The following is a 13102-nucleotide window of genomic DNA, read 5'->3' on the forward strand; positions in this document are numbered from 1 at the left end:
ATTTCTCCAATGAAATCATGATTTAGGTGTGAATTTTATGTTTGTACTTAAAGGCTACCAATTTGTACAAAAATACCGCTTGCATCCATTATGATTTAAAAACCTGGGAGGAGATGCAGAAAACGTGGAAACGTCAAAGAGAACAGCAAACACTCATTTCAGAGCTGGACGTGTCCATAATAAGTGGTTCCTCAGCGGTGGTGTGATGGGAGTTGAACTCCGAGCTGCTGACCAATGAGATGCAGCCTGTGCAATCATCCCAGCAGCAGCAGCATCAGTGTGTGTGTGAGAGTGTGTGTGAGTGAGTGTGTGTGTGAGAGAGAGTGTATAGTAGCCTCAAACGGGGGAATCTGGACACCCTCTCTGGATTGAATAGGACCCTCTGCAGGCAGGCCGTGCTTTTTGCCCCTCTCAATGTGCTTTTTACCAAATGGAAGCAGAGGTGTTGAACCCCCAGATGATGGCAGACGTCAATGGCAACAATAAAATCACCAACGCGGAGCTGGAGGTGTTAAAGCTTCAGGAATTGGTCCGAAAATTGGAGAAGCAAAACGAACAATTGCGGACTCGAGCGAACGCTGTAAACAATTGCTCCGTCGGCCCTCATCTCCAGACCTCGTTGTCGTGTCTGCACGGAGGCACGTCGTGCCCGGCTGACAATTTCTCCAGTAAATATGGCACTCCGAGCCCGACGCAGTCGCATCCGTGTGCCCCCGGACCCCGAGGCTCAGCCGACGAACCGTTCGCCTATTTTCAGCCGAGCTCGGTGTCTCCCGACGCCGCTGGGGAGGACAGCGGCGCCGCCGGAGCCGCAACTGTTTTGGATGAGGTGGATGTTTTGGACCTCAGCGTCGTGCTCCCTGTCGGAGAGCCTGATAGCTGGTAAACTACTCTGCTTCTCTCAGCCGCTTCGTGTTTGTGAGCTTACAGGAGAAAAGCAGTTTCTGTGACCCTAATAGATGCTTCATAGGCCACAACTAGCCACAGTTCTGTCACATTACGTGTAATGCTACCCTGCCTGTACCCCTTTATTGATCACTGTATTGATTCATCTCTTGGTGGGATAGACTTGCAGGCACTGGCAGGCAGAGAGACTTCTTAGAGGAGGAAAAGGAAGAAAAAACAGATTTGGCTGAAGCTATGAGCATCCCAGAATGCACAGTGCATGCAGCATGGGTATCTATTCAGAGCAAGTGGGATGAAATTAGAAACAATGACCCCCTTCAGCCTGTGATCAAACAGCTCGGCTGTGTGCGTGGTGTTCAGCCCCGGGCTGAACTACTTTGAAGCGCTGTATCTGCTGACTTGGGTAGCTCACACACTGACATGCTGACTGCTGAGCCGTCTCCAGCTTTATGTATCCGGTGTGATGAAGTGGAAAATGTAGCACACGGCCGAATGCAGCACTGATGGGATCCAGCAATCGCCCACCGTGCCAGTGCATCCTCACCCCGTTTAACATAACTGACTGACCCCCGAGCCAGTGTAGCACCGTGGCCTAGTGGCCGAGTGAAACGCCAGCTCTTCTTGGTTCTTGTTCCTCTGCCTGATGCAGAGTGACACATCATTTTTTTAACAGACAACAACTGAAGTCAGCTTGTGTCATTGGTCAGATACACTGATAGCAAGCAGCCGATGAACGGGGATCCAGTTTCCTGAGGTGATAAACTCCATTTCTCCTGTTTTTTGTCTCGCTGAGGCACAGATAGCTATGGCTGCAACAAACACTTATTTTCAGTGGTCCTTTGATTATTTTCTCCATTAATAGATTCATCATTTGGTGTATAAAACGTCAGAAAATTGCGAAAATTATATTAAGATTATAATTTCCCATGCAGAGCTCAAGGTGGCATCTTCAAGATCCAAAACCCCCAAATTTTCAATGTACTGTCATATATAACAAGGAGGCAGTAAATCCTCAAACTTCTGAAGCTGAAGTCACAGAGAATATTTGGCATTTTTTGTTTAAAAAAAATGACTGAAATATTTAATTGATCACCCAGATCAATTATCTACCGCCCACAGTGAGAGGAAATAACATCACAAACCCTCCTGTGTCTCACGGTAGCAGTCACATCCTGTACATCACTGCACTGAAAGCAGCTGTCACCGCTCGAATTTCTGTTTCACGCTGTTGGTCCCTTAGTTTATGTTGTTGCCAGTAAAATGCCAATTGCTCCTTGTGGAAATTTTGAACTTCTAGGGTGTATTGGCATTTGGATTTTATGAAAATCCCTCCCTGTACGCAGTCAGGGGTTTACCTTTGCTAGAAAGTGTCCTTTCCTCACTGCCCTGAGAAATATTGCCACTGTAAAACACGTCCCTCCAGATCTCTACAATATACAACAAAACAGCCTCTAGCTTCATTCGCTTCAGATCTCCCCGTAAAGCAACAATATGGCCCGTGTTATAAAGGTGTCAGGACTAAACTGTGGCTTGTGCTGTGCGTTCCAGGCTGTACGTGAGTCCCAGAGCCAGGCTGCAGGGTGAGAGCGTCCTCAGCCCTCTCCAGTGGTGCAGGCAGGTACTGGACCACCCGGGGCCCGAGGTGGAGCTGGCTAAGATGACCCTCTGTCACAGACTGGACCAGGGTACAGTGTATTTTCCGCTCAGATTAACAGCCTTCATCTGCGACAGCATCTGGACATCTGTCCCTCTGGCTGTTGACATGTGATCATAAGCCGTGACACACTTCACCCACAAAATGTCTCCACGTGCAGCAGGATTTCTGCCGCTATCTCAGCCGTGGGAGCGTTCCTCTGCACACAGCTCAATGGTTCCCAAACCCTTTGACCATTTAAATAGCCCTCTTTAAATTTATGGGTTTTAAAGTACCACAGCCACCTTCCCACAGAGTGATTATTTCTGTGGTCGTTGGAAAGTCTCCCATTCACACCTATCAGTATCTCCAGAGAACAATTAAGATTGATTGAAGGGATTTGCTAATGTGCTGATATAAAAACCATTCCATTTGGAGGAACTCGTGCTGAGCTGTTGGATGGCATTACACTGCGTTAAGTGGAAAACAGTGCAGAGAGGATTATAAAGCTGTGGTAAAATGATCATTACGCTGCACCACCAGCAAGTGGTTCTGCATGCACGTGTTTTCCATGTTTTAAAGGAATGTTGAAAGAGCAGAATTTGAGAGAATAAATATATATTTTAAATTCAAATTCATGTTTTTAAAATATTAAATGAGTACATGTTAAGGCGTATGCTTAGTGACTTTGCTGCCCAGAGGTAGATGAGGAGATGCCACTCTTTTATCTGTATGTTGAAGAATGTAGCTGGAGCCAGCAGCTGGTTAGCATAGCTTAGCTTAAACACCGGAAAAAGGGGTAAAAGCTAGCCTGGCAGGTAGCCAGTGAAGAGTCCAGGAAGTCACTGTTCCAGTTAAATAGTCCATATAACCCCCTTAAAAAAACAAATTCTCATCTTTACCCTTTTTTTTTTTTTGCAGCTGTCAACGGGCTGATAGGTGGACTTTGTTACTGTCTGACAGAGCCAGGCTAGCTGTTTTTATGCTACGCTAGAATAACCGACTGCTAGCTCCTGCTTAATACTGAAGCGACAGACATGAAAGTGGAATCGATCTTCTGTGTGTCGTGGCAAAGCTTAAACTTAAAGCCACTGAGGGACTGTATAGACGAGTTAATAACTGACTGTCCACAACGCACCGCATGTCTGGTGAAACAAACACAGTCCAAACATCCCTCCGTCTGGCTTTACATGGTGCATTTATTGCTCAAAGCTCACAGATTTTCTCAGTGTAACAGTCAAACGGACCCTTCCGTCTGGCAACACCTGACACCTCCTTGAAAGTTCCTACCTATATCCTATATTATTGACAGCACAAAGGTGACATCCCATGTACAACCTGAACTACAAACAATACACCGATCTCACTTTAGGAAAAGGCTCCTGCAGAGTGTATTTACTGTACGTGCACACTAGCGTCCTGGTTTTGAATCTTGGTTTTTATTATATTTAGAATATACTGGAACAGACTAATAACCGGGTATTAAGCTCGCTGTGTACATGTTTATAACATTATCCAGATTTTCTGATCGCCCGTGGTGTTGCTGTCTTTGACTCATCCACATCAAACAGATCTGTCATTTCCGTACCGACTGAGTCACCTCAACCGCTGAAGACGAGCCCACTTTGATTTTAGCTGGATTTTTTCCCTAATCATCAGTAATGTAGGATGAGAGTGAAGAAACAATTTATTCACTGTCAGACTTTCATTTTCATTTCAGCATGTAGACTAGTGTTTCATCATATATCGTCATATTATCATCATATTTTGGGTTTTTCTGAGTAAACCTACAAGTTGAGGATGCTTCCTCACTCATGACAGACCTGGACGCAGTGTTTACCACAATATCCATTGTTTCTACAATAGATGATTCTACAGGTGATGTTTAAAACAGGAACCAGGATAGCACAAAAACCGTTCATTACCAGGATACTAGTGTGCTACCGAAGGACATTTGCTGCTGGACCCAGTTCTGGATATGGTGCTTAAGAGTTTCTACACTCATGCACAGGGATATGGTTGCCATAGAAACCATGCTTACATTAACTGGGTTTTTGAAGCAGATTTGCCCAGCACTCACTGCTCAAACAGCCTGTACAAGAGACTCTTGTACTGTTGCACGCCGCCGTATACACCGCGTCTATGTGTGTGCTTTGATTTTAAGTGTTTTCTGAGATCAGCAGTTATATTCAAACTGTTGTGTCCAAACAGTGGTTCAGTAATGTATATTTGTTAAGTGTTTATTTGGATGTTCATTACCCTGTGTGTGTGTGTGTGTGCATGGTTCAAGGTCCTCTTCTTCCTCTAAAGCTGTATTCAGTGAAGGTTGGCTCTCCTCCTCTGGGTCATGAATGCATCCTTGTCCCTGAGCTTCAGTAGCTGTTGTTTGTGTAACTTGCAGTGAATGCTAGTTTTATCCAGTAGTGGTTGAGCCTAATTGTGTCAGGAATGCCAAATGCTGCACTCTGACAGGTGTGTGCCACTTTGACTACCAATCAGTGGGGGCGAACTCAGTGTTTGCACACTGAACACACATTATCTAATGTCAGTCAAGTCACTCCAAGCCACATTTACTCTCTGCCAGGCAGCATCAATAAGTGTAAAAGAATAGTACCACTTTCTAATCAGACATATTCTATTAGCAGTTTAACAAGGCTTTACAGATTGTTAATAAGCCATTAAAAAGGACGTTATTTGAGCTGACAGACAAACCTGGCAACCCAAAATCAATAGACTGTCAAACCGTCCATAACAGTGGTTTGCTGATCTATACACTTTATTGTGTTTTAACCATTATTGAAGCCATTAGCTACAACTCACAAACCTTTAATAAAGTGCACTTAACAATATTGTTATACCATGAAATTAATACAGCAGGGAAAATCTAATTTAAGCAGCGTAAATGTGACTTCTTCCCTCAAAGTAGACCATCATAGATCTCATTCTAATTTTGGGAATGGGTTGTAGCCTACATGCACAATCCCTGCTTATCCTAAGATCCCTCTAAAAATCTGTAGTTTAGCCCAATAAGCTGCAGCAGTAAGCTAAACCTCGTCTTAGTGCATGAACCTCTTCTGTGGCCCAATCATTTCAAACATCAATACTGATCTGTAAAAAGCAGATTAACAGTTGGCCAGAGTGTGTTCAAATATGATCGATGCACTCTGTGTGTGTGTGTGTGTGTGTGTGTGTTGCATGGTAAAGAAATCAGACTAACATGTCCTCCGCTGCAATCTTGTGTCTAGCTAAGCGGAGGCGAGGACTCTCCTCCGTCCGTCCATACAGCTGCATAGAGGGGCTCTCCACCCTCAGCTGCCCCGTCCTGCCTTACACCAAATCTGCTGCACTAACCGAGTCCCCAGGTAACGCAAACATGTGCTGCACCCGCATTTAACTCCTGCTAACCGCTAAAGGGTCCCTAACTTCTGATGGGCTTCATGCAGATCAACGATACACACTCACCTGGACTGGCTTTAAGTAGCCTCACTGTTATCTGTAGATCACCTATTTTAAGGTGGATCTCTGTTTAACATGTGTCAAAGAGGACAAAGTAGAGCGAAACCCAGTGTTTCAGTGACGTGACCTTTGCAAGAGAAAAAAATGTTGATGATGTTGGCATTTGTTTAAGTGCTGCAGCGATTAACTGAGTCAATGAATTGATTAGTTGACTGACAGAAAACTAGTCAGTGAGTCCAGTCCATTACAATCAATTGATCATTTAAGTCAGTTTTCAAGCCTAAATGCCAAACATTATCATTCTGGGTTGTTAATATTAGTAGTATTAAACTGTTATCGTGTTTTATTACATAAGTATCTCAAAAATGATGACATTTATTGCCAGGAAATTTTGATGTAGACATATACATGGTCCCAAGCAGATAAATCCTAAACAATTAAGGTGATCTTGTGATTTCTCTCAACACATATAAGATGGATTTGTTTCCCATGAGCCTTACGTGTACTTTGTATTTGATGTGAGTTAGCACATGCTAGTATGCTAGCATTCTGAACTAAGATGATGGGCATGGTCAGCATTAAATGTCTGCATGTTCGTATTGCCGTTATGAGCATGTTAGCATGCTAAGCATAGACAGTAGTAGTAGGTTTAAGCTTCTTCATTTTTCTTTAAGCAGGGTAGTTTCACTGAGTCTCTTTTTTTCTGCTCCACATTCCCACAGTGACACACAGTGACACATTGAAACTGCCCAGTACAACCTCAGTCTGATCTGCTGGCCTCTGAACAGTGCTGCTTTTTCATTTTCCCCACCCAGTTTTATCCTGCTACCCAACCCCGCTGCTGCCCTCCTTCTGAAATCCAACAACATCACAAAATAACAACTAAAACAACTGAAATTTGAATGTGCCAATGAAGACAGACATCTTAAATTTGGCCTAACATTTAAAGTGACCTTCATTGCTCCAATTTAAACTCTTTCTGGACCTCGTAGTCTCCATTTAACATCCAAATTAATAGGAAAGCAGAGCCAAAAGCATCTGTTGCTTCCAAAATACTTCTGGAGCTCACAGCATAAACATAACCCAGATTCTTAAACAACCTGTTACTTGCAGTTTACAATCAGATTACAGCAAATTCCAGCGAAGAGATTATAAGGTCGTAGCCTTAGACAGATGGAGACAAGCGAGCTCGAACTCCACCAGAAAACACCCTTCTGCCCCTTCATCCATATTTTAGATCGACACAAATGTCACAAAGTGAGTGTTAGGCTGGTCGTCAGTGATGAATCTTCTCCCTCCTTTGCTGTGTTTCTCAAGCCCCGTTGCCGTCGTCAGGTCAGTCTTTTCTCCAGTCGACTCTCCCGCTCAGGCCCAGCTGCAGCCTCAGCGACAGAGCGCCCACCTTCCTGTCAAACTCCGCTCTCCACAGTAAGTCCTCACTGACAACGTGCCCTCCCTGCTCTGCCACTCATGTCTGCAGTTTCACCTGGCGCGATTCACCGCCCACCTCTCACGATTATACACACTCAAACGTCACATGTTGTGGAAACGTCTTCTCTCAGTGCCTGTATCTGATGCATATTGTTAAAATCACTGCAGTTGTCCCCGTTTTTCTTGGCTATAGAAAGTGTGTGTGTGTGTGTTTTTAGGTGTGGGTCGCCGGCATGCAGCAATCAGCCCCCAGTCTTCCTTGGACAGCGAGGTGGGTGTGTCAGAGCTGGAGGAGGACTCCATCTCGATGAGCTACAAACTGCATGACATGACAGACGTGGAGGTCATGGCACGACTTCAGGAGGAGAGTGAGTCCACTGTCTGAGTGTCTTGTAGGCCCTGTGGGGGGTTGAAAAAAACAAATATACCCTTCATAAAAAGTGGACCTGAAGTTTGGAGTAAACAAGTCACCACTGCAAATATTGCTATGAATACTAGGTTGCAAATAAACAGCATTTGTCCACCTCTATGTATGAATATCTTTGATTAAATCATTGCATATATCTGACCTACATGTAACAGGAGACCGCAGCAAGGACGCACTATTCTATTGCGTCGTGTCTTAAAATGATTTTGCAGATTTTTTAACCGATGCATCCCACTATGGAGCTCTGTCAGTTGTCACATGCTGCAGAATTGAAATCCCATAAATTTGCTCTGCATCTCATATTTAACAAATTCACACTTGCCTCTTAATGAAAATATTTGAGCAGTGTTCTTTTATATAAATACTGTGCATTGATACTGCTCTCTATTCTTTGAAGACTTGAGATGATGCAGGCGAATGACATTCATAGCCTTCTGAAGAGGCTGAAATGGATTACTACGTTGCCGATGTATGACTAAAACTAAGATGAAGATTTGACCTTTGAACAGTTGAACTAACCCCAGTATGCAGCAATAGACGTTTTGTCTTGTTGTTAAATTATGCAGGAGATTTCAGAAAAACACTTTCCTGTATCAGTCTGGTCCTGATTCAGAGACTGAATAATGGATGAGGGGCGCCTCCACAAGGAAATGTATCAGATGAGGGTGAGGTTCATGTTTTTTCCGCAGATTAAAGCATTGATCTGTCACACCGTAGGTCTCCGACAGGACTACGCCTCTACCTCAGCCACAGCCAGCCGTCGCAGCTCCAGCTTCTCCTTACACTCCCTCAGGCGCAGCGAGATGGATCTGGAGGAGGAGGACGAGGAGGACGAGGTGTACGACCAGCTCCCTCCTCCGCAGCCTCGACTGTTCCGCACAGGGTCTATGCAGCGGGGCAGCCTGCCCCACTCTCACACCTTCTCTAGTATCAGAGACTGCAGACGCAGCTCGGCCACGCCTCAGTTTTCACTCAGTGGACTCTCCCAGTACTCTGGACCCTCCAGCCTGACCACAGAAACACACACAGGGTACAGGAATAGCACAGGTGAGTGCTTAATGAGGTCCTTGACCACTTGACGTTGTGAGATCTGTAAATATCCTCCTGAATAACGACGTGATGAGGGTTCAGGTTTTTTCAGTGAAGTGAATATAAATGTCCCAGTTCAGACTGAAAGCATCTTAACAGAATTACCCACATTCACGACGTCACTAATTTCTGACCAGACGACTTCTGTATGTGCCAAGAAGGATTTGAAGAGTGTTTCTTGGTTACAGGATTTAAAAAGCATCCTCGGTTAGGGTCAGTGTGTCAGTGCTCTTTTCTGTCAGTAGCATGACATGGCTGCCATGTGTGACGCTGATTTGGATTTTATTATTTATTTAATGAAGTGAATGAATGGAAATAGTCTTGGAAATTTTGGCAAATATGCTTATTTGCTTTCTAGCTGAGAGTTAGCTAGCAGTTAGCTCAGCATAAAGACAAGATCACTATTTAAAATGTTTGATCTTTTTTGTTTAATTTGTACAAAAACCAAATTGTAACATGACAAGGCGCTCAGACACAATGAGGCTGGACTCAAAAGCAAAAACTCATAGACACACTTGGAACTCAAAAAGAGGCTTGAAGCCGGTTTAACGACAAAAACTCTCAGTATACAAAATACAACTAAAGGTGTTCAGAGAAAAAGGTAACTAAAGGCGCTAAGGTTTCTCAAAAAGGCAAACAATGAACAAAAAACACAAGTCGACAAGGCAAGATTTTGACAAGGTAACTAGACAGGACTGACGTGGACCAATGACTATACAAGACAATCTGGCACAGGACAGGGGAAAACGCAGACAATATATACACGAGGTAACGAGCAACAGGTGGAGACAATCAGGGCGGGGCAGACAATCAAACAGGCGGGAAACACACCAGGAAGTCAAGGGCCTGAAATGAGAGGGAAGTTAGGTTTCACAATAAAACAGGAAGTGCAAGACACAACATGACGCTAGTGAACAAAACCTCAACAAACACGACGAGACATGACACAACAATGACAAGTTGTGGTTGGAGAGGAGGTTGTGTGCAGGATTGTTTCCTGGCTGGAAGCAGTGACTTTCATACTCCCCAAAGTGTTCCTTTAATATTGGAAATGTGAGTGAAAAAAAGAGTCGACACCTACAATACCTGATCTGGTTTGTGGTTGCATAGACAAGCTACGGAGAAGCATGCCCAACCTGATCCGAGCTCCCAGCATGCCCAGTGTTCCCAGCATTCCATGCCTGGCTTCCCCCGTCAACCCACCCTCCCACGGTCCCTCCTCCTTGCCAACGATATCCTCCCTGCGGAGCAGCCAGAGCTTTGACTCATCCAATGGGCTCGCACGACTCCAGTCCTCCAGTAAGACTCTTTTCTTAAAGCCTATGAATAAATCAGCCATACGCGGCTCATTTTTATTCATGAGTGAATGTCGAGCACTGTTTTCTGGCTGCAGTGCGATCCCAACTGCAGTAATTGCAGTTCTTCTTCTTGCTTTTATCTGCAGTAACTGTTCTCTTGCTGTGTTTCAGTTCCTTCCCCAGGGCAGCTCAGTCAGCGGGTCCAGAGCGTGGGCAACTTCCCCACCACTCCCCGACACCCACTAAAAGCCACAGCCTACGTAAGCCCCACAGTGCTGCAGGGCCCCACCTCTACCTCCCTGTCCACCTCCGTCAGTCTACACTCCATCCCCAGCAGTGCCGCGCTGCCTCAGCCCCTCAAACCCAGCAGCAGTTTGGTACCACAGCCCCTAAAAGTCAGCGCCAACCCGCCGGCCATCCCTCGCAGCTCCCTTCCTCGCCCGGCTTCCTTTGTAGGAACGAGTGGAGTTCCGCGTGCAAGCAAAATCACCCAACCCACACGCAGGTGAGGGCAGATATACTGTATGCAGTCTACTCTGTGAAACCTTTTAAACATGGCGCTTTTTGAAACTGGGTTGGAGCCGTGTCCCAAATCCATACTGCATTCTAATTTTAGCTATTCTAAGTTTTGATTGTGTAGGGTGTTCATGCTAGGAAAGTGACACAGTAAAGTACATTCATTTTGCACGAACTGTTCTCCCACAATGCAGTGCACAATAGACATAAAGGAGCTACCCACAGCCGGAAAATAAAGAAAAATAATTATGTTTTGAACAACTTAAAAAACAAACAAAACACAAACAAAAAGATCAAATGTTAATGTTAATTTTTATTCTAAAGTTGTAGGTACTATATATATGATTAATATATAGTACACTCTGTATTATAAGGCAGTTGAAAGAAATCCAATCTGCCAATGTTTTGATCACTGATTTATTGGTGGAGTCATTTTTCAAGCAACAAGGCCAAACATTTTATTTTCCCAGGTTCTCATGTGTGAGAATTTGCTGCCTTTCTTGCTCTGACATTACAGAAAATTGAGTATTTGGTTGATTAATTAATCAAAAGAAATAATTGGCAGATTAATTGGTGATGAAAATAATCATTGGCTGCAGCCCTGTGCTCTATCAGTCTGTCATGTGGCACTGGGACAGAGCGCAGGTGTTTAAAATGGTGCACTGATTGTCCTGAGGGAGGCGCTAAAGTTAGAGGTCAGACTTTGAGAGGCAAGCTGAATCATATGCTCGAGGAGATGATGCATCTTTTGATTCACTTTGATTCATTCAGGCATTGATTCAATTTCTCTCTGCCTGCAGTTTGCTGACCCCTCCAAAGAGCCTGGCTGCCCTGAGCGCCCTGAGGGATGGCAGCTGGAAAGACGGCTGCTACTGAACCCAAACAACATTAAGCGGTACACAGGGTAACGCTGCACGGGACCCAACTGATTTCAAATTTTGCCGTCAGGAGGGCCCAGTCTTGGGCTGTGACCCAAGAGAGAGTGACTGTTAACATTTGCAAAAGGCACTGCTTCTCGCTGAGAACAGTTCGGGTCCAGCAGGCTGGATCTTTACTTTACTACCTGCTGAAACACAGACTGGCATACTATGACTCAACCTGGCAATATTCTGATAATCAGTTGTTAAATGTGAACTGGATCTTCTTTGATATGTGTTTTTTGAGTTGTCATTGTGGATAGTTACGGCTTTCTTTTAACAGAATGAACATTTCTCTCCAGTTGAAGGCTTAGAAAAGAATAGGCCACGCTCTTGTACATGCTTTTGATGATTTCATATGCCTAACTTTGCGATTATTAATTTTTTGTCAGACTGTGGTGTGAGATATGAAGTTGAACCTTTTGTTACATCCCGTGCCTGTTTAAAAGTAGTGTTATTCATGTCAGTTATATTTATCGGCTGGACCTCGCAGCACTTTTGATCAGAATTCTGATTAACGCGTTAAAATAAATGATCTGCTTTGTTTCTTAAGTTCGACATTCCGTTACGGTAAGTGTGCAGACATTATCTTTTGGCTACTTCCTTGTCATTGTCGTTTACATAAGAGCTGAGATTTCTAATGTTCTTTGATAAACGCTGCAATGATATTGCACATAGAGCCCTGATGCTTTTTATGGATGACAAGAATTTAAAGAGGAGGTGAGTTTTTAAAGTGAATAAAAGCCTTTGAAAATATTTTTGTATTCCCCCTGTCTGTCTTGAATATAGTTCACTCTGTGGTTTAAAGGAAATAAAATAAATTCTCACAGCGTTTAACTCTGCACTGTTACCCCGCTGTGCACAGTTGACAAGCTGACATTCTGTAATCATATCTGTCAGTAATTGATGTACTTTTTGAGTGAGTGACATATTTATTTAAAAGGAACAATTGATGTTAAACACGTGTGTTTCTAAAAAGCATTGCTGTAAATGTGTAAGCTTCTCATTTTGACTAAAAACAACATTTGTCACCTGTTTGTCTCAACAGTCGAACTTAATGAGGCAAGATGCCCAACTGAAAATGCATTTTTCCAAAAGGAAATATTGTCTTGTAGCCCCAAATGTGAAGCTAAAGGTATGTGAAACAGTTAAGGCAGCTGTGGCATAAAGGTGAGGTGCCATCAGGCGAATAGCGTTTCCTGGTTAATTCAAGTTAAACAATGAAAAATGCAACAGATACAAAGCAGCACGAATCACCTGCCACACTCTGCAGATGTACAATTCCATGCATACAAGTCCAATTACTGATGAGCTGTCTTAAGTCCTCTAAAATATAACTGCAAGAGCCTCACTCTGATTTTAGCACAGCAGATTTGTTTACCTGCAAGGGAGGGTAGTTTAACCTGACAGTTGTTAGCTCCACCAGGGC

The 13102-nt window shown here is 44.0% G+C and overlaps 1 protein-coding gene across 2 annotated transcripts; it reads left to right on the forward strand.

Moving 5' to 3' along the window:
* The first annotated feature begins 430 nt into the window (after nucleotides 1-430).
* slain1a (SLAIN motif family, member 1a) lies at nucleotides 431-11675 on the forward strand. Of its 2 annotated transcripts, XM_041951367.1 has the most exons (9): nucleotides 431-882; nucleotides 2455-2591; nucleotides 5785-5901; nucleotides 7313-7423; nucleotides 7645-7794; nucleotides 8571-8900; nucleotides 10053-10241; nucleotides 10412-10745; nucleotides 11557-11675. In XM_041951367.1, the coding sequence occupies exons 1-9, from the start codon at nucleotides 431-433 to the stop codon at nucleotides 11630-11632; spliced, it is 1896 nt and encodes a 631-aa protein (XP_041807301.1). In that variant the 3' UTR covers nucleotides 11633-11675. The 2 variants fall into 2 exon arrangements, with proteins under 2 accessions (XP_041807301.1, XP_041807302.1); XM_041951368.1 differs by lacking the exons at nucleotides 431-882; nucleotides 2455-2591; nucleotides 5785-5901; nucleotides 7313-7423; nucleotides 8571-8900 and having other exon boundaries at nucleotides 7734-7794.
* The last annotated feature ends 1427 nt before the right edge of the window (nucleotides 11676-13102 follow it).

Source organism: Chelmon rostratus, chromosome 13 (genome assembly GCF_017976325.1).
Source record: "Chelmon rostratus isolate fCheRos1 chromosome 13, fCheRos1.pri, whole genome shotgun sequence".
Lineage (NCBI taxonomy): Eukaryota > Metazoa > Chordata > Actinopteri > Chaetodontiformes > Chaetodontidae > Chelmon > Chelmon rostratus.

Bases quoted from the DNA above. Each gene is read 5' to 3' on its own strand.
- slain1a (XM_041951367.1), top strand. From the start codon at position 431: ATGGAAGCAGAGGTGTTGAACCCCCAGATGATGGCAGACGTCAATGGC. The intron at 8,901-10,052 runs GTGAGTGCTTAA...GTGGTTGCATAG, and splicing joins AGGGTACAGGAATAGCACAG to ACAAGCTACGGAGAAGCATG. The intron at 10,746-11,556 runs GTGAGGGCAGAT...CTCTGCCTGCAG, and splicing joins ATCACCCAACCCACACGCAG to TTTGCTGACCCCTCCAAAGA.